This window comes from Oncorhynchus mykiss, chromosome 26, assembly GCF_013265735.2.
Source record: "Oncorhynchus mykiss isolate Arlee chromosome 26, USDA_OmykA_1.1, whole genome shotgun sequence".
Taxonomy (NCBI): domain Eukaryota; kingdom Metazoa; phylum Chordata; class Actinopteri; order Salmoniformes; family Salmonidae; genus Oncorhynchus; species Oncorhynchus mykiss.
This window is the reverse complement of record NC_048590.1, coordinates 12289126-12310722: the sequence shown is the minus strand read 5'-3', so window position 1 is coordinate 12310722 and position 21597 is coordinate 12289126. Positions and strand designations below refer to the sequence as shown.

Genomic DNA, 21597 nt, shown 5'->3' with positions numbered 1-21597 from the left:
ATGTCTTGGGGATATTGCCATCACCACAGCAGCCTAACTACCATGGATTGACGATGATGTCTACCTGAGATTACAAGCCAAACTCTACAGAGTCCACCCCCTGGATAATTCGTCTGTAGCCCTCGGCTTCATGAGATCCATTCTTATTCCCCTCCCGAATCCTCATTCTTACATCCGTTCCATTTCTGCAATAATTATTCTAAACCCATTTCAATGTCTGCTGCTTAATCTCGTGAATTCAGACTATGTAAGAAAATGTAACTGATTACTTTTGAATAATATGGCACTGTTAATGAAATAATTTTACTGTTATCATCGACTATTATTTGAGACTACTAGTAGAAACTAATATTAATTTACATGGTAACAGTGGCACAGAATTGTCTTTAGAATACAGTGCCAATTCCCCATAAGTACACTGAAAGTATACAGGAACTTAGACACTATCGTGAAAGAATGAAGAAAGTAATGCTAATTTACATTAACGGGAACAGACCTTTTGCTTTATAATATAGTGTAGGTACACAAAGTATACGGGAAGTTACAACAAACTCTGGTGAAGGAAGAAAGTAATGGTAAATTGCATGGTAACAGGGGTCCGAGCTTTGCCTTAGAATACAGTGTCAAGGCACCATGGATGCACTGAAACTATGGTAAAACTACACATGAAGTAACAGGTAAGATTTACTTAGTCCTGAAATAACTTTGTGATGACAGAAAAGCAATTAAATAATATGGAAACGAGACAGCAGCGAAAAGGTAACTTCCCAGCTACAAGCAACTACCCAAAACTTTTCAGGTTGGCTAACATATAAACTCTCTTTCCCTTTTTCAGGACCCTGTCTTTCAAAGATGATAATTTAAAGTAACTTCACAGATCTTCATTGTAAAGGCTTTGAACACTGTTTCCCATGCTTGTTCTATGAACCATAAATAATTAATGAACATGCACCTGTGGAACGGTCGTTAAAACACTAAGGAATTGCAAAAATCACTGAAGTTGGAGACTTATCTCCCTCACCAACTTTAAATATCTGCTATCTGAGCAGCTAACCAATCGCTGCAGCTGTACATAGTCCACCAGTAAATAGCCCACCCATTTTACCTACCTCATCCCCATACAGTTTTTATTTACTTTTCTGCTCTTTTGCACACCAGTATCTCTACCTGCACATGACCATCTGATCATTTATCACTCCAGTGTTAATCTGCTAAATTGTAATTATTCGCCTACCTCCTCATGCCTTTTGCACACAATGTATAATGTATACTCTTTTTCTTTCTACTGTGTTAGTGACTTGTTTATTGTGTACTCCATGTGTAACTCTGTTGTTGTCTGTTCACACTGTAATGCTTTATCTTGGCTGGGTCGCAGTTGTAAATAAATGAGAACTTGTTCTCAACTAGCCTACCTGGTGAAATAATAATAATAATAAAAACAGCTTACAGATTATAGGCAATTATGGTCACAATTATGAAAACTTAGGACACTACAAAGGCCTTTCTACTGACTCTGGAAAAACACCAAAAGAAATATGCCCAGGGTCTCTGCTCATCTGTGTGAACGTGCCTTAGGCATGCTGCAAGGAGGCATGAGGACTGAATAAATTGCAATGTCTGTACTGTGAGACGCCTAAGACAGCGCTACAGGGAGTCAGAACGGACAGCTGATCGTCCTCACATTGGCAGACCACGTGTAACAACACCTGCACAATCCCTCCATCAGTGCTCAGACAGTCCGCAATAGGCTGAGAGAGGCTGGACTGACGGCTTGTAGGCCTGTTGTAAGGCAGGTCCTCACCAGACATCACCGGCAACAACGACTTATATGGGCACAAACTCCCTGTCACTGGACCAGACAGGACTGGCAAAAAGTGCTCTTCACTGACGAGTTGTGGTTTTGTCTCACCAGGGGGGGATGGTCGGATACCCGTCTATCGTCAAAGGAATGAGCGGTACACAAGGCCTGTACTCTGGAGCGGGATCGATTTGGAGGTGGAGGGTCCGTCGTAGTCTGGGGCAGTGTGTCACAGCATCATCCGACTGAGCTTGTTGTCATTGCAGGCAATCTCAATGCTGTGTGTTACAGGGAAGACATGACCCTCCAGCATGACAATGCCATCAGCAATACTGCTCGTTCTGTGCTTGATTTCCTGCAAGACAGGAATGTCAGTGTTCTGCCATGGCCAGCGAAGAGCCTGGATCTCAATCCCATTGAGCACGTCTGGGACCTGTTGGATCGGAGGGTGAGGGCTAGGGCCATTCCCCCCTGAAATGTCCGGGAACTTGCAGGTGCCTTGGTGAAAGAGTGGTTTAACATCTCACAGCAATAACTGGCAGATTTGGTGCAGTCCATGAGGAGGAGATGCACTGCAGTACTTAATGCAGCTAGTGGCCACATCAGATACTGACTGTTACTTTTGACCCCCCCCCCTTTGTTCAGGGACACATTATTCCATTTCTGTTAGTCACATGTCTGTGGAACTTGTTCAGTTTATGTCTCAGTTGTTGAATCGTGTTATGTTCATACAAATATTTACACATGTTAAGTTTCCTGAAAATGAACTCAGTTAACAGTGAGAGGACATTTTTTTTTTGTTGCTGAGTTTAGTTTAAGTATGTGGTTTCTTAAACATGCTTTCTGAAAAGTTCAGTGCATAATAAGTATAGCCTATTATTGATAGGAACAACTTAATTAGTTAATGAGGAACTATGTAACAACCAGGAACATTTATCAATCTATGTATATGTATCAGTTGCTGGTTATTAAAAGGGGTAAATACTGCGCGCTTACCTAGTCATTGCAGTATTGTTTCCCTGTTTCTACGTCAATTCTGAACGTTACCTTTTTTTCAGCACAGTAACTAATGTGCTAGCGTTAGGGACATTTTTAACATGCACGCTTCGCTCTCTTTTGCGCTTGTCACATCATTTTGCCGACCTGAACCCTACTGTGCTGGCTGATGTCTTTACATTTTTGTATTGTCGTTTCCAGCACAGATATAGCAACTATTGTGGATGTGGCCAAAGCGTTATAGTCGATGACCAAAATGAATAAACTAATAGGACTTTTAGGGTTGTTTTTGTTAGTTGTGCTGAGAATAAAAGCATCATTGTATAAGATGCCGTTTTCTTCCTTTCATTACTGACATGACAACTCCCCGTTGCACACAAATTACTCCTTGGTGAGTTTATTCCGTCGATGCTTCGGTCAAGTCGACCTTTCTTGAGCCATTTCACTTCCTCAAGCAATACTTTTTGATTTATAATAATTACCAAAAATGTAAACGCAAAAATGTAAAATATTTTACTGATTTACAGTTCATATAAGGAAATCAGTCAATTGAAATAAATGCATGATGCCCTAATCTATGGATTTAATATGACTGGGCAGGGGTGTGCCTTGGGGGTGTATAGGCCCACTTACTTGGGAGCAAGGCCCAACCAATCAGAATTGGTGTTACACGTGGTTGTGAAGCTGGTTGGATGTACCGAAATGAACATTCAATTCTCTGGCAACTGCTCTGGTGGACATTCCTGCAGTCAGCATGCCAATTGCACGCACCCTCAACACTTGAGACATCTGTGTCGTTGTGTGACAAAATTGCACATTTTAAAGTGGCCTTTTATTGTCCCCAGCACAAGGTGCACCTGTGTAATGATCATGTTGTTTAATCAGCTTCTTGATATGCCACACCTGTCAGGTGGATGGATAGTCCTGGCAAAGGAGAAATGCTCACTAACAGGGATGTAAACAAATTTGTGCACAAAATTTGAGAGAAATAAGCTTCTTGTACATATGGAGCATTTTTAGATTTTTTTTTTTCAGCTCATTAAATATCGGACCAACACTTTACATGTTGCATTTATATTTTTGTTCAGTGTATGTTTCCCCATGCACTCCCGCTTCCAAAATCTTATGGTATACTTAATATTAATATTTAATTGCTTTCAAACTTTTCTCTTTCCGTGCCAGAGTTTCACTTTCAGCTGATTTTGGCAGGCTGTGTACAGAATGTGTTCAGTGAATTTAAGTAGATCAGGGTTGATCTAGGATTGAGAATCTGAGAAAATGTGACTCATCTTAACTAAATATCCAGCGTGTTAATTGGCAAAGGGGGAGTGTGTCAAATCAAAAGAAAATGTTTTGTTACATGCTTCGTAACAGTGAAATGCTTACTTATGGGTCCTTTACAATAATGCAGAGTTAAAGATAAGATACTTCTAATTTGTATTTAATTTTGTAACGTCAGGAATGTAAGGAAAGTAATCGGAAACAAGACAGCAACGGAAAGGTAACTTCCCAGCTACAAGCAAGGATCCAAAATGTACCTTTTTAGATTGGCCCACATACAGCATAAGTATAATGTATTTTCTGAAACAAACTCTTTCTACAAAAGTTCAAAGTACATTATTAATAAGTATAGCCTCTATTATTGATGTACATAGAGAGAAAACAGACAGAGAGAAAGTGAAAAAGCAGTATGTGTGTGTGTGAAAGAGTAAACAGACAGAAGGAGACAAATGAAGGTACAGAGCAGTGTGTTCATCAAGACGTGTGTCTCTTTTCTTTCCCTTGCCCTGATCTGTCTGCAAGTCAGTGTTCCACGTCCAAGATGACATTGAAAGCGGCCATTAGGGGCAACAGTGAGTGCTGTTACCTTTAAGTAGGTTTCGGTTTTGCTAGGGTGCTGTGGACAGGGATGGCAGATGGGCATAAGGAACTGTCTCTGATTCCAAAGGTTGTAAGTTAGAAAGTTGTTTTGGATGTGTTTGTTTTAAGCCTATGCCAAACCTTAACCCTAAACTTAACCTTAAACACCTTGACATTTGGAACAACTTTGAAATGTGATGTTTGAGAAACATGGATGAACGTCTAATTCTGACGTGAGACTGTGAGAGCTGGTTGGTCTGCTACCCTGGTAACTGGGCAATCAGCTGGCCTTCCCACAAGAGCGGCACAGTATGATCCGAAATAACAGCCTGTGCCCAGTAATGTAGTGATACATAGACAACTACACACAAATGTGCATGTGTGCACACCACACACACACACAATAAACATATTTCAGGAGTCACCCCAATTATTATTCAGTAGAGCCTTCACCAGCCAGATCTTCTTATCCTATACAATTATCCCAAAATGCTTTAATGTTGAAATATGTCTCCACAAGGCTTTGATGCTTAACTATGAACCTTTCGTACGCATTCACTTATTAATGCTGTGTTCAAAAGATGTGTATTCAGCGATGAATACAGAATTGTTATGTGGTGTGTTGAGAGAAGTAAGCATAGTTTTGAAGAGAATCGAAGTCATGTATTAAATAGCAAATGACAGATGCTAGATTGAGGAAATCCCTCATCACCAATCAACTGCTGGCACTAAAGAGCTTTGAAATGTGCTATAAAGTTGTCAATCACTTCATTTAATTCGGAAACTTGTTTCACCCCAATGTTATACATATACTATGTTTTGAAGACTGGGAGATTGACGTGACACATTTGTTGAGAGTGTCAGAATAGAGTAGAATATAATATAACTTTATGAGTCAGAAAGATGGGCAGACAGGCAGACAGATGGGCACACTGGCAGATAGACAGACATGCAGGCAGACAGATTGACATGACACATTTGTTGAGAGTGTCAGAATAGAGTAGAATATAATATAACTTTATGAGTCAGAAAGATGGGCAGACAGGCAGACAGATGGGCACACTGGCAGATAGACAGACATGCAGGCAGACAGATTGACATGACACATTTGTTGAGAGTGTCAGAATAGAGTAGAATATAATATAACTTTATGAGTCAGAAAGATGGACAGACAGGCAGACAGATGGGCACACTGGCAGACATGCAGGCAGACAGATTGACAGAAAGGAAGGCAGGTAGATAAGCAGATAGGCGAACAGATGGGCAGCAGGCAGACAGACGGACAGACAAATGGACACAGTCAGATGGACGGACGGACCAGACAGAGACATACAGAACAAAAGGCATTTCAGACAATTATTTTGATATTGTACATGACAGACCCACACTTCCCAGCATGCTCAGGTAACCGTATACCCCATACACCCAATCACCCCACTCCCATCATCATCTCCCGTTTCCACCCCTCCGTTTCTTGGCCGGTTCATATACTGTTCTCTCAGCTTTCTGGACACAGATCCACAGTCAGGCCTGGCATCACCCATTCGGGTCCCGTTTCCCAATTCTGCCACGTTTGAACTAAATCCCTTCGCTCGCCGCTACAACCCATCACGTCTAACAGCGACAAACTATTGAAACAGTTGAAACGGACATACGTTTATTGACTTGGACATATTCTCTAGTGTTGTAAGTCATCTTATGCAAAGCAAATCTTTGTACCATCATGTCATATTTAAGTAGTTTGTCATTGTTGTATGCACAGTAAATCCAAGTAAAAGGGAAGCAAAGGACAGTTGTGTGGTGTGTGTGTGTGTGGTGTGTGTGTGTATGTTCAGATATGCTGTTATCATCTTTTCATTAAGTTTGTGAATGGACTGACTAAAACTGACAGTTTTGCCTGGTCAACGGCCAAGCAGGAAACCAATCTAGTATAAGATTAAGACATATTTTTCCCAGTCTTTTGAGCATAGGAGCCGGATTATAAATCATATGGACTATTACTTTAACCGTTGTTGTGTCAACGGCACCATTCTAGTGGAAGTTTGATATGTGTAAGGGGATCTCGAAGGACCTTGGTCAGCGGAGGGTATAGGATGTCAATGAGCCAACATGTATCGACCAGATGTATTGATCCGATATATTGCTGTGATGCCTTGTCTGTCATTCCTTTATCTGACTGGGAATACATAACTCTTTGCCTTAGCTTCCCCCTATCCTCTCTCTCTCTCTCTCTCTCTCTCTCTCTCTACTCCATCATTTTTCACACCATCCCATAACTGCCACTTCCAGCTAAGTGACACGATTCAAGTCGACGATCCTGGAGACGACGTGTATGACTTAATGCCCATTGTTCTCCGTGTTTAATCTCCAAGTGATCCTCTCCCTCCTCTCTTTCCCAGTGAGGGAGAATAATGAAAATGGTTACTGCCACAGTAAGTTTATTTTAAGCTCAGCAGCGTTTTTTATTATTTTTATTAGCAAGCGTTTGAAAAACCATGCTTCGTCAGGGATCTCTCTCTCCGGGCGTTTGTTGAGATCCCTGTATTTTCTCCTCCCTCCTTCCCTCCCTCTCTCTCTCATTCCTCTTTCTTTCGTCACACAGCAACGTGTGTGGGACTGTGCCGTGCCAATTAGTCACTCCAAATACTCTTCCAACAATAGACGGATTATGATCGGCCCATTTTTGAAAGAGCATAATGGAGTTGCGCACTGAGGCGTAGCTCAGTGTGTTCACACTGTCAATTGTGTTTGAGAACAAATCCAGTGAAGAATTGTATTAGCAGGACTTCACTTGATTCTATACCGCAGACATTTTGTCATTTTGAACCTTGTAGTTTAGCTTCTTTCCCGACCACATTACACAAGTTAATCTTATCAATAGTGAACATTCATTGAAGCACAATTAAATGAACAGTATCAAGTAGGCTGCCTCATAAAAGTAAACATATTAAGCCTAGGCCTGAACTAGACTTTCTATGTTGAACATGCTTTTTAGACCAGGACAAGGTGTAGTACCCGGTAAACCAGCCCAAAATGTCAGTGTACTATAGTGGTAACAATTTAGTTGCATACAGTACATTAACAGTAACAAGTGAGAAGCCTTAAACCCAATACAATTGTTGATAGATAGGCTAAGGGCTCGAATCAATCCGTATCGCCGAAGTTCAGTGCTATAGTGCAATTGAATTTGAAAGGCAATGCTCAATCGGAAACTACCTTTAAAATGTCAAGCACGCTATAGCGCTGAACTTTGGCGATACAAATTTAAATCGAGCCCTACGGCTCAGTATTGTTTTAGGCCAGGTCTGTGTAGTGTACAGACCAGGGGTTGGTGTCAAATCCATTCACAGGAGGTGGATGGGACTCTGCAGGAAACCATTTCAAACACTTAACCTGAGAACTGGAGTGTGTGTGTGTCTGCCTGTGTGTGAAAGAGTTTGTGGGCTTGTGTGCGGGACATGTCAAACACTTAACCCAGACACCGCCGTGTTGTCTGCCAGTTGTTGACAGATGTTAACCTTCCTCGCCTCTCCCAGGTATCTCTTCATCACTCACTATCCATCCATATCTCACCACTCCCACTCTTTCCCTCGCAAACACCCCCAAGAAGACTCCTTTTCCCCCTCATTCTCCCTCCCTTTCTTTTTCTGTCGCACGGATCGAAGCGCAACTTGTTTTTCCCTCTGTGTTTGTTCTCTGCCTCGGCGCTGCGGCAATGATCCACAACAAACCTGCATAACGAGCACCTGCACTCGGCGGGTCAATACAGTTTAACCAATCTTATCCACAGATAAACCGGTGTTATGCAGTAGAGGGGTCTCGGATAGCGGGAGAGGGGGTCGGATAGCGGTAACGGTAGCATTATCTGTGTGTGCACTATGGCAGAGGGATGGATATTTGGATGGAGCAGTTGAAAGGCTTTGTAGTACTGCAAAACTTAATAGTGGAAGACACAGATTAAGCGTAACCCTGGACTAAAAAGCACTTTCAAAGGACAATGTCAATTGAGCATGCTTTTAAATCCAGGACTAGGGTCAATCTGTCACAGGGAAACCGAGCCTACAAGTACAGGGCGCTATGCTATTGCTAGGTGCCTTTCAGGGACTTAATGGCCGCTACGATTGATAGAGCTGGCTTAAACTCACGGATTAAATAAACTAAACAGACAATAGTTGACATGTAGAACCCAAATGAAGTCTATATTGTATTCAGAGAAATTCTACTTTCAGTTTGGGTTTAGAATCGTGGGGCTCCACAGGCTGGTTTCCTAGACAAGCTTAATGGAGATTTTCCATTGAAATAGCTTTTAAATCTAGGACTAGGCTTTGTTTGTGTCCTGGAAGCCAGTCCCACATATCCATATTTTGTTATTGGCCAAGAGATGTGACTGAGTGGACACAGACCTTCAGTCTAAGTGTTTTGTGTGAGAATTTTCACTTTAGGACCAATGGAAAAGTCTACAAATGGGCGAAAGGCATGAAGAGATTAATTGAAGTGACGCCTGTCTCAAGACCTGCTGTGCAGCGCTCTGTAGCACTGAGGGGATTGGGAGCAGAGCAGCAGAATAAGGATTTCCATATTTGATGGACTAAGAAAGTACTATTATTCTGTGAAGAACTCTCCCTCAATACACAAGTACCATTGAATCACGTTCACATCCGAACCCCATTGTCCCGAATCCCCTGTTGAATCCAACCCTACAGTGTTACGTTCTCTAGGGCTTATTGTCTCTTCTGTATGCAGTACCCCTAAGAAAATAAAACAAGTATTGGGTGAATGAACTGAGTTTCATTCATTTCTTACTTTAGTTCTTCAAATAACTCACAGGAAAGCTGGGAGGGGGTCTGTGATGAAAATCCACTTTCTGTTGAACTGCGAGACTCGTTGCATCTCCCTACTCTGGCAATAAAGGAAGGGAATAGAGGAAGATACTGTACGCTGGTGTGCCATCGCTCCTCCACAGGGAACTCTGGAAAAAGAAAAGCTGGTGAGGAGAAAGAGGGTGATGATTTCCCATGACTAATGTCAGAGAGAGAAAGACTGCTGCTCTGCTCTGGCGTTTATCTACTTCCAGTGTATTTCTTTCTCCTCTCTCTTCCAATTCCTCCTTTTCTCTCTTGCTCTCTCCCGATCTCTCTCTTCAACTTCCAATGTGTTCCTCTGCTCCTTTTCCCCCTCACTTTCTCTCCCACATCCAGCATTCCTGTCCATCCCCAGTTTCAACTGCACTCTGCTAACCGGGTTCACTCACTCACTCACGCTTTATTATTTAACACAGGGGTGAAGTTTTCCCTATGTACAAATCTAGGATAAGCTTCCCTCCCCCAACCTTGAACATTAGTGGGAAAAATGCTGAACTGACCCAAGATCAGCGTCAATGCAATAACAACACCTATTTACCTCTTTGTTTGTTCCTTATTAAGAGATTCTTTGAAATCTGACACAAAGTTGCTGGATAACATTCAAATCAAATTTTATTTGTCACGTGATCCTCAACACAGTGGCCTCACAGGGGTGCGTGCTCAGTCCCCTCCTGTACTCCTTGTTCACTCATGACTGCATGGCCAAGCATGATTCAACACCATCATTAAGTTTGCCAAAGACACAATAGTGGTAGGCCTGATCACCGACAAACATGAGACAGCCTATAGTGAGGAGGTCAGAGACCTGGGAGTGTGGTGCCAGGATAACAACCTCTCCCTCAACATTATCAAAACAAAGATGATTGTGGACTAAAGAAAAAGGAGGACCGAGCACGCCCCCATTCTCTTCGACCGGGCTGTAGTGGAGCAGGTTGACAGCTTCAAGTTCCTTGGTGTCCACATCACCAACAAACTATTATGATCCAAACACAACTATTGCCCCTCAAGAGACTGAAAAGATTTTGCATGTGTCCTCAGATCTTCAAAAGGTTCTACAGCTGCACCATCGAGAGCATCCTGACTGGTTACATCACCGCCTGGAATGGCAACAGCTCGGCCTCTGACTGCTAGGCACTACATAGTGCTAATGGCCCAGTACATCACTGGGGCCAAGCTTCCTGCCATCCAGGACCTCTATACCAGGCTATACCACTGTCCGAGGAAGGCCCTAAAAATTGTCAAAGACTCCAGCCGCCCTAGTCATAGACTGTTCTCTCTGCTACCGCACAGCAAGCGATACCGGAGCACCAAGTCTAGGTCCAATAGGCTTCTAAACAGCTTCTACCCCCAATTAATCAAATGGCTGCCCAGACTATTTGCATTGCCCCCCCCCCCCCCTCTTTTATGCCGCTGCTAATCTATTATTATCTGCACATATTCACTTTAATAACTCTACCTACATGTACCTTTTACCTCGACTAACCGGTGGCCCCGCTCATTGACTCTATACCGGTACCCCCATATTTAGTCTCGCTATTGTTTTTTTACTGCTGCTCTTTAACTACCTATTACTTTTATTTCTTATTTGTATTTTTACAACTGCATTGTTAGTTAGGGGCTTGTAAGTAAACATTTCACTGTCATTTCACTGTCAATTTGATTATCCGTGTCGTTCAGCTGTTGGTAGGATAGTCTTGATCAGAGCTCATCCATTTGATTATCCAATGATTGCACGTTGGCTAATTGGACTGATGGTAGAGGTGGGTTACCCACTCGCCGTCGGATTCTTACAAGGCACCCCAACCTACATCTCAATGTCTTCTTCCTGTGAATGACAGGGATTTGGGCCATGTCCGGTGTCTATAGTAAATCCTTCGCGTCTGACTCATTAAAGATAAAAATCTTTGTCCAGTACGAGGTGAGTAATCGCTGTCCTGATATACAGAAGCTTTTTTCAGTCATCAGATAAGGTGAAAAAACAGACAATAGCACCATTGGTTAGGAGCACGTAAAACGGCAGCCATCTCCTACAGAGCCATCTCTACAGTCTGTAACCCAAATGGCACTCCTGTTGACCAGGAGTGCATTATAATTGTATTTAGTCAACCAGGTCAAGGTTATACCATCGTACCATGGTAGACAGATCGACTCGTCTTTATCATTGGTTCATCACATAAAGAGCACAGCCACACACACGCACTCAGTCACTAACCATCGACAGTACACACACATACACAAACCATTGAGTCAGTAATTATTGACAACAGGGTCCCACACCTAATTCCTAACCTTCCCCTCCTTGTCCGATCAATGAGAAACAGCTGTCTCCATATGCGCAGACAAACAAACCTGAATAAACAACGAGTGTTTAAAAGTGCCCAACTAATCCTATAATCCCAAGTGTGCGTTGTAATTTACACATCCCAAATGGCACCCTATGCCCTATTTAGTGCACTATTTTTTTGCACTAATAGTGCACACTGGTATTCCATAGGGCTCTGGTCAAAAGGCATGCACTAAATAGGGAATAGGGTGCCATTTGGGATGCTACAGCCTACACAACCCCTGTTCCTCAGTCTAGTGCTATGCTATTATATCCCAGCTCACACTGTTATCAGGAATGACCTCTCTGATAGTAGGAGGATGAAGTTAATTGTCCTGTAGAGGTTGATATGAAAGTGTTTAATGAGACTTTCATTGGTATTAGTTTGTTTAATTGACATTGATCTTTGTCATAGTGTTGAGCAAAGATCAACTTATAGAGGTGGTGGGTTTTTATAGGCTCTTGATTGTCTTTTTTACTCAAAAGAGCTTGGTTTTTAGCATGAAAAGCAGTAAACAAACTGAACAAAGTGCAGAATGGATAATACAGTGAAGGATGCCAATTTAAACATAACCTCTGTGTCTACACTCTTAGAATAAAGGGTTCTCCGGGTGTCCCCATAGCAGAACCCTTTTTGGTTCCAGGTAGAGCCTTCTATGGCAAGGGTTCTACATAGAGCCCAAAATGGTTCTTATACCTGGATCCAAAAAGGGTTCTACAAAGGGTTCTCCTATGAGGACATCCAAAGAACCCTTTTAGGTTCAAGATGTATTAAGGTAATATCTCCATTTCTATCTTTGTCTGGAGAAAGGCCCCTAGGCCGAAAAGTGGACTGCTATGTCCACCAGAGCACCGTACACTTTTGCCCCCCGTCTCCCAGATGTCAATACCTTCAAAGCGCTTCTCGTTTCAGATATTTTATTGGGAAGCATATAATACATACAATTAAACAGTGACGGGATTTTGTTTTACACAGAAGAAAATAAACATAGGATGAATAAACAAAATAAGTACATCAAAAATGGTATGCAGAGAAAAGGAAAAATCCCATGTCAGACAACCAAAAGAACAAAAATATTCCTACCCAACATCACCGTAAAGAGGCACCCCTGGCAAGCTCCCCCCTCCCTCTCAGGCACTCCACATGTCCCCCGCAGCTGCCTCCACCCTAACCCCCCACATTCCTCCCACTCAACTCCAATTGCTCATGGATAAAAAAGTGCACGTGGTTCTATTTTATTCAGCTAATATATCCTAAAAGGTAGTGGAGGAAGGGTTGCCAATTCTTTTCAAATTTGGTCATTTGGGAGAAGCACTGTAGAAAGGTTATAGATCAACGTTTTTGGCTGGGTATAGTATATATTAACTCTATAGTATACTATACTCTCAGCCTAACTAACCAACTCAATCCCTTGCCCCATGCAGGTGCGGTGGACAAAGACAGCAGGCAGCGCCTCTGACAAGTTCCAGGAGACGTCCATCTACAACGAGACGCTGCGCATCGAGGGCATCCAGCGGGTGCAGGGCGGCCGCTACTACTGCAAGGCTGACAACGGGGTGGGGGTGGCTGCCATCAAGTCCATCCGGGTAGACGTGCAGTGTAAGTCGGCAGGGAACGCCGCGATCGATCCCTCCACTGCCCCCCCCAAACCATTCCCAGAATGAGTCATTCTCAGAATTTATGTCTGGAATTTGGAAGGAACTTGGCAGGAAAATGGTGGCAAATTTCTAAATGGGAATGAGCTCTCTGGGAGTATCTTTTAGGAATATTTTAGATGGTAAAAGGGGTGGAGGTTTTGATATAGAAGTTGTTAGCTTTGGGTGGGAAAACTTCAAAGGGACTTGGGCACGTGTCAAACTCATTTCACGGAGGGCTGAGTGTCTTCGGGTTATTGCTCCTCCCTTGTACTTGATTGATAAATGAAGGTCACTACTTAGTATGGAACTCCCCTAACCTGGTTGTCTAGGACATATATATAGAGAGAGATTTTATTTTAAAACGGGAGACACTAGGCCCTCCATTGAATGGGTTTGACACCCCTGTACTAGGCTGTTTGTAGGGTAAAAGTTAGTTGGGTAGAAGGGATATTTTATATTATCCTTTGACTGTTCTAGTCATAGGAGAGGAGAAAGGAAGAAGATAAAAATATGGATATTCCTGGAGAGGCTAGCAGTGGCGGGATCTAAAGGAGAGCATGGGAGAGTTTGTCCAGGTGGCACGTGGCCACCCTGTGAACGGGGCCTCGTGCTGCTGCCTGTTTCCGCCGACCCACTGTCCCCCTGAGTCAGGGGCCAGGTCAGGGCCCTCAGCCAGTCTTGGTATAGTGCCCCCTACTGCATTGCACAGATGTGATATCTCTAAATCCCTTTAACATTATCCAGACCTGCCATTCACCCCAATTACAGCACAACACAGGATCAGGATAGGCACACATTATTTTTTAACCTTTGTGCTCTTTGACATTGTACATAATGTTTTCCCTACTATTACCTTGTCCATCATCCTTCAACAAAAAGCATCACAAAGATCCTATTCCGCTATTGCCAGCTAGGTCTGTATTTTAGTCTTCTGGTCCTCGGAGGGCGGTAATTGCGGGGCGAGTGAACAGAGAGAGCTGCGGTGCTGACAGGGGAGGCAGAGGGTAACCAGTAGTGACGTGTGACGCTTGTTCAATTTTCCCTCCCCGCCGCACCTCAGTGTGCTCGCCGAGTGACTTTGGAAGTGAGGGAGAGAAAGAGAGGCAGTAATTAGAGTGAGCAAGAGGGCCGGCAGGCAGCGGAGAGCCTCCACCTCTCCTCCTCTTCTGCCACCCTTTACCCCCCTCTTTTTCTACACCTTGGTCTTATGGTGTGCAGAGAGGGTGGGGGAGAGGAAAGGGGATCCAGGCATTGTGGGACTGAGTGGGGGGGGGGGGGGAGGGTGGAGTTAAGAGAGAAATGGCAGATATAGAAAGGCACGGAGTAAAGAAGTGAGAGAGAGAGAAAGAGGGACACAGAGGGAGACAGAGAAAAAAAAGAGCGAAAGAGAGGAGACAGACACAGACAAAGACAGAAGAGAGTCAAGGTGAACCAGGGGGTAGGTCTGGTTTCAGGTCTCCTTTGGGAACAGTAGACAGCTGGATATCATGGGCCATAATATCATGTCCCCACAGTCACTGAAGGAGAGAGATGGAGAGCAAAAGGAGGGTAGAGGGTTCGGAGACAGGAGGGAGAGAGAGCATAGAAAGAGAGAGAGAAATGCCTTAGAAAATCCACACGCTCTCTTTTCTCAGCTCTGGCCAATTTAATCCCTTTGCGACATCTGTTTACAGTTATCTTTTTGAAGTTATGAGCCAGATACTTTTTCTCACTACTGCCTCACTGCAAGGTTTGTTTGATATCATTTCACGTGCTACCTACAGGAGTTTAAAGAGATACTTGTATTTTGGCAATTGAGCCCAATCCTGCATACTAGCCATGTCTCACACCCTCTCTCTCCTTCTGTGACTGCATGCACATGTGTTAGTTTGTGTGTGTGAGTGTAAGGTTGCATGTTTGTTTGTGTGACACAGGTCAGCGCAAGGTTAAAGGGATACTTCAGGATTTTGGCAGTGCCCCAAACAGTCAAGCATACACGCACGCACACATGCTCACAAACTGACATATGCTCACGCAGTCACAGAAAGAGAGAGTGACGGTGTGAGACATGGCTAGCATGCAGGGTTGGGCTCAATTCAGAATTTGGGAATTGACTCCCATTCAACTCACAAGTTGAAATTCGCATTGAATTGGCCACACCCCACAGGATGTAGAATTTGAGTTTGAGTGATAGGAAGCATAATTTAATTCTGTGCAATTCATAGAAATTATACTCAGTCATAGAACATGAAAGAGAATATATCACTTTTCTCTGGAAACAATGTTCATATACTCCTTTAACCTCTGCTTAGAATAGTCAATAATTTTTCCACCAACCACTTAATTTGTTTGGCTTCTTTTTGAAGGCCTCAAGATCAACATAAACTAAATGCATTCTGTGAAATGTAGTATTTTTCCAATATTTAACTAAATGTAAGTGATTAATGAAATATAACATTTGCATACAGGTTTTTGGTTTTGTTTGTCCTGAAAATATATATATATTTTTAAATAGGAACACAAGTCTTTATCTTTAATGTTTGCAGATCGCGAAGAACAGCAGGAGAGATAAATACTCATTTAGGGGAAGGGAAGGAAGTATAAAAACAAAATTGGAGGGAGTAAGCTAAATTAGACTAGCTCTGAGGGAGGAGAGTCCACTGAGAGTGATATAATACTAGCGGTTAAATCAAAATGACCTATACAATTATCAAACTATCCATCATGAAATTGTTTCTTATACTGTATGCCCCTGCCAGCGTAGTTAAATCCACCTAGAAACAAATATCGTATGTTCCACTGTGTTTTTGTACAAGTTCACTTTGTTAATGTACACAAACGTTTACAAACGCCATCATTGTTCACGAAATCTCAATTAACCTTAATTGACAGACACCTCATTATCATTGACCTCTCACCTCTGACTTTCCATGCAATGTCAGTTGATGGCTGGCTGAACCTTGGCCTTTGGCACTCTGACCAGCGAGACAATGGGCCAGTGGGCGGGCGGGAGTTTAACTTGTTGCCTCTACTGTTGGATGGACTTGGTTCAGGGACCCATGCTAAAACACCCTATAGCGCTTCCTACCTTAGCATAGCCCTCTCCAAAGACCCACCGGAGGATCCACACAGGTAAGGGGGTCTTGGAGGCAGGGTATCCCGGGATAGGATGGGGAAAGGAGGGAGGCGGTCATGCTATGGTGGTAGTGGTGGTTCTATGGGGAAAGTTATGGCTTGTGGTATGTGGGTTGGTGTACGCCGATGAATACTGGCCTTCTAGAATTGTTGAATATAGTCCTATTATGGTACTGTACTATGGTCTATAAGGATGAAATTAGGATAAACAATTTGTCATGTCAATACTGTGACCTGGAATGAATCCTGTAGCACTCACACCTAGTGAGCATCGGATGATCATCATATGTAGGCACTCACTCGTGAGTGTTATTACATGTAACCTGAGAAAAGGTCTTCGCTAGCATGTTAGCTCTCATGTGTGTTGTTGCCTGGGTTGAGCACCAACTCCAGTTTGTCCCTGGTCGCTAGTAGTTGGCGTCACACTCATCCTCCGCACACACACACGCATGCACACAAACACACGATAGCAAGAGGCACAGACCGTGGCACAGAATGGGAATGAGCAAGCCAATCACATTGTGATCCCCTTAGAACTGTGTGTGGGTGGGCACACCTAGGCTGGCGAACACACACACACACAGAAAAACACATAAGGACACACAAACAGATACAAGGAATTCCATGCTCTCTCACACAAAGTCCAGTGGCCAATCCTAAATTGCTGCCCACTCTCCGCAGTGTGTGCCACCTCCCCCCATGCTTGCAAGTATGTGTGTGTATGAGGGAGAGAGGGAAAGTAGAGGAGGAGGTAGCGAACATAAGCTCTGACCTTTCAGTCTGAGCCAGGCTTCGGCTCTCTGAATCATGAACCAACCAGTAAAAAAAAGAATCGCTGTCAAAACTTCTCATCTCTCTGTCCTCTCTCTCTACTTCTCTCTCCCCCTTTTTCTGTCAGGATGTATGACTGTCTCTCCTCTTTCTCTCTGTACCTTTCTCTCTTTACCCCCTCTTTCTCTCCCTACTGTATCTCTCCTCTCTTCTCTCTTTCTGTCTCATGTTCTCCTCTGTATCTCTTTCTCTACAGATTGTTTGCTGGAAATGTTTGGATACATGATAGCCAATTAGAGCATAGTATTGGAGGGTATGGGAGCTAGGGGGGCTTAAGGGTAGGGAGAGGGATTGGTAGGTACATAAGAGTGTACGAAAAACGGATGAGTTGAGATATGGGAAGTATATACCCTCACTTATTACCAGTGTGGCATTTTTTAAATATTTTTTTTTTGTGAGACCTGACCGATTTCAGATAGAAATGGGAGATACAGTAGATCTCTCATTCTCATTGAAAGCAAGTCTGATAAGATATCGATCCTTTCTATGTGCTATTTCTATGTTTCCCTCTTTTGTTTCTGCTTATTTTTTACTGTCGGTTTTATACTGTACTTCTGCTTAAAATACAAAATGTTTGGTTATTGAAAAATATATTTCATATGCATCGGTTTAGATGGTACAATGATTCTCTTGGGTCATTTTAGATTTTTTTTAAATGAGGAAATGGCAGAGCATATTGCACCTTTAAGAGCATATTGCACCTCCCAATGGGAGAATGTCAACAAAGAAGAGAGACAGGATAAATAAAAGTCCCAGTCAGACAATATAACAGTATGCAACTTTTACATTATGAAACACCTTCATAAAACTTTGTGGGAGACCATTTATTTTACACAGTGATTCAGTCACAACACACAACCTCACTAACTGAAAGCAATCCGTTCTTGGCAAGACAGCACAAACAGATCTGGAACCAGGCTAGCTACATCTCTGATTTCCTCTGAAGTGCCTTTGAGTTGAAAAGTGACTCACAAACTCTACTACATGTCCAGTCTTCTGTGAAAGCGGCAAATGTTCAGTGACTCTTGCCCTAAGGTGTGTTACGAATCCGACAGCTTCCCTCTGTTTTGTAACGACACTGTTCTTTTATGCCAATCTCAAACTCAGCCTAACACAGAGGATGTGCTGCAGGGTTCAAATGTGAGTGGAGGAGGTTGAGAAGGTGACAGGCTGCTTGCATGTCTTGTTGGGTATGTATGGGTGTATGAGCTGAATGTTGTTTGATTATGCTGACAATCTGGAATTTTTGTCGGCCTTGATTGCATCATTACATTGTCCCGCCATGTGAACTCAGCCCTGTGTGTGTGACACTGTGTGTGTATGTGCCTTTCTTGTGTGTAAGCGCGTACCTCTAAATGTGTGTACCACTTTCTGTGTGTGTGTGTGTGTACCAATTTCTGTCTGTGTGTGTGTAGCCAAGCAACTCGCCGTCGATGCCTCCCATGAGTTCCGACACACGGCCACTGCGCCAAGGCCAAAGCCTCCAATAAATAAACACACACACACACACACTGAGACAAGGTCGAGTCTAGCGTATGAGGGAGCCATGAATCCATGAGAGCTTTGTTGCACTTACCTCCCACTCTGAGGCTTCTGCCATTGTCAGATAGAATAGCGGTGCCCTGTACCGTAGCTTCGCACAGCCAGCTTAGCTGTGTTTTTGTACACACACTGAAGAATAGGAACAGGGACGGCTCTTGCCTTTTGGGGGCCCCAAGCGTGACTTGGTTGGGGGGGTCCCCACTAGGCAAAACATTTTAGTAGCCCTCCTCGACGCGTTTGATCATTTTTTCTGCAATTATACACATTTTGTCATGGGGTGGAGGATTTTTTTTGTGCAATTTTAAAACAAATTTCCTGTAATTCTCACCATTTTGCCATGAGGTGGAGAGTAATGAGTGCATGTTAAAGCTATTTGATAGTGTCTTCAGAAAGTATTCATACCCATTAACTTATTGCACATTTTGTTGTGTTACAGCCTGAATTCAAAATGCATTCAATCAACTTTTTTCTCACCCATGACAAAGTGTAAACTTGGTTTTAGAAATGGTTGTACATTTATTGAAAATGAAATACAGAAATGTCACTTACATAAGTATTCACACCCCTGAGTCAACACCTTTGGCAGCAATTACAGCTGTGAGTCTTTCTGGGTTAGTCTAAGAGCTTTGCACACCTGGATTGTATAATATTTGCACAAAATATTTTTTAAGTTAGTTGTTGATCATTGCTAGACAGCTATTTTCATGTCTTGCCATATATTTTCAAGACAATTTAAGTCAACTCTAACTAGACCACTCAGGAACATTCAATGTCCTCTTGGTAAGCAAATCTAGTGTACTGTATACTTCGCCTTGTTTAAGGTTATACTCCTGCTTAAAGGTGAATTTGTTTCCCAGTGTCCTTTGGAAAGCAAACTGAACCAGGTTTTCCTCTAGGATTGTCTGTGCTTAGCTCTATTCCTTTTCTTTTTGGAAGAAAAAACCTCCCTATTCCTTGCCGATGACAAGCATACCCATAACATGATGCAGCCAACACCATGCTTGAAATATAAAGTGATGTGTTGGATTTGCACCAAACATAACACTTTGTATTCAGGACATACGTCAATTTCTTTGCTACATGTTTTGCAGTTTAACTTTACTGCCTTAGTGCAAAAACATATGTGTTCTGTACAGGCTTACTTCTTTTCATTATGTTTGTTAGGTTAGTATTGTGGAGTAACTACAATGTTGTCGATCAGTTCTCATATCCTAGCCATTAAACTCTGTATCTGTTTTAAAGTCAACACTGGCCTCATGGTGAAATCCCTGAGTGGTTTCCTTCCTCTCTGGCAACTGAGTTAGGAAGGACCCCTGTATCTTTGTAGTGACTGGGTGAATTGATACACAATCCAAAGTAATTAATAACTTCACCATGCTCAAAGAGAAATTCAATGCCTGCTTTTTGTATTTTTACCCATCTATCAATAGGTTCCCGTCTTTGCAAGGCATTAGAAAACCTCCCTGGTCTGTGGTGTTGAATCTGCGTTTGAAGTTCACTGCTCAACTGAGGGACCTTACAGATATTTGTATGTGTGGGGTACAGAGATGAGGTAGTCATTCAGAATCATATTGTTAAACACTATTATTGCAAACAGTCATGCAACTTATTAAGTAAATGTTCACTCTTGAACTTATTTAGGCTTACCCTAAAAAACGGTGTTGAACACTCAAGACATTTCAGCTTTTCGTTTTTATTCATTTGCAAAAATGTCTAAAAACATAATTCTACGTTGACCTGCCTACACACAACTATTGGATATTGACTGGCCAGTGACATAAATGCAGGCTGGTAACACAGCAACATGTGGAAAAAGTCAAGGAATGTGAATACTTTGATGGCACTGTACTGTATATGATTGAGAATGACTAACAAAAGCAATGTCACGTGCCCGGTTGGTATTCGGCCATGATTTCTAAAAGTTTAGATAGTCTAGACAGCTATTTTCAAATCTTGAAATTGTTAGTTGACATGGCTAATTGAGTGACTGTCAGTGAAAAAGAGAAAAACTGCTGATGCACAATTTAGAAATGGTACCTGGTGTATTCTGCTATTCTTACTCTCCCCAGGAAGTTGAGACTGAGTTCCTTTTTGTGGGGGGTTTGGAGCCCCCTTGAGTCTGGGGGCCCTAAGTGACCGCTTATGTCACTTGTGCCTGGAATCTGAATAGGACTTGTATCACCGCTCAGATAGGGTTGTAGCTCTGAAAAGACAGCTGTACGTGAGAGGAAAGCTGTAGCATATATGTATTGAATGAGCGTGTAGTGTTGTGTGTCGAACTCTGTATATTTACCACCCGTGAAAAAAGTCAGTATTCGACATCCATCCATGTCTGAGGATGTTGGGAGATGACTTGGAAACCGGCCACTAAGGGCTACAGTGAGCGCTGTTACCTTCAAGTAGGTTTCGGTTTTGCTAGGGCGTTGTGGACAAAGAATGGGCATAAGTATCTGCCTCTGGTGTCGAAGGCTGCACATCTGAATTCAGCGATAGAAAGGAGTTTGAGATTTTTTTTTCAGCCTATCCCAAACCTTATCCCTCTCCTGGTATAGGGGACGCTTGCGTCCCACTTGGCCAAAAGCCAGGGAAAATGCAGTGCGGCAAATTCAAATAAAATGATATAAAAATTGAAC

The 21597-nt window shown here is 42.8% G+C and overlaps 1 protein-coding gene across 1 annotated transcript in view; it reads left to right on the top strand.

The window, feature by feature from the left end:
* LOC110506257 (MAM domain-containing glycosylphosphatidylinositol anchor protein 1) overlaps positions 1-21597 on the top strand; it is a 381559-nt gene that overhangs the window by 108968 nt on the left and 250994 nt on the right. Inside the window, exon 4 of the mRNA XM_021585690.2 lies at positions 13265-13439. Coding sequence (XP_021441365.1) covers positions 13265-13439 — 175 coding nt within the window. The remainder of the gene's footprint in view (positions 1-13264; positions 13440-21597) is intronic.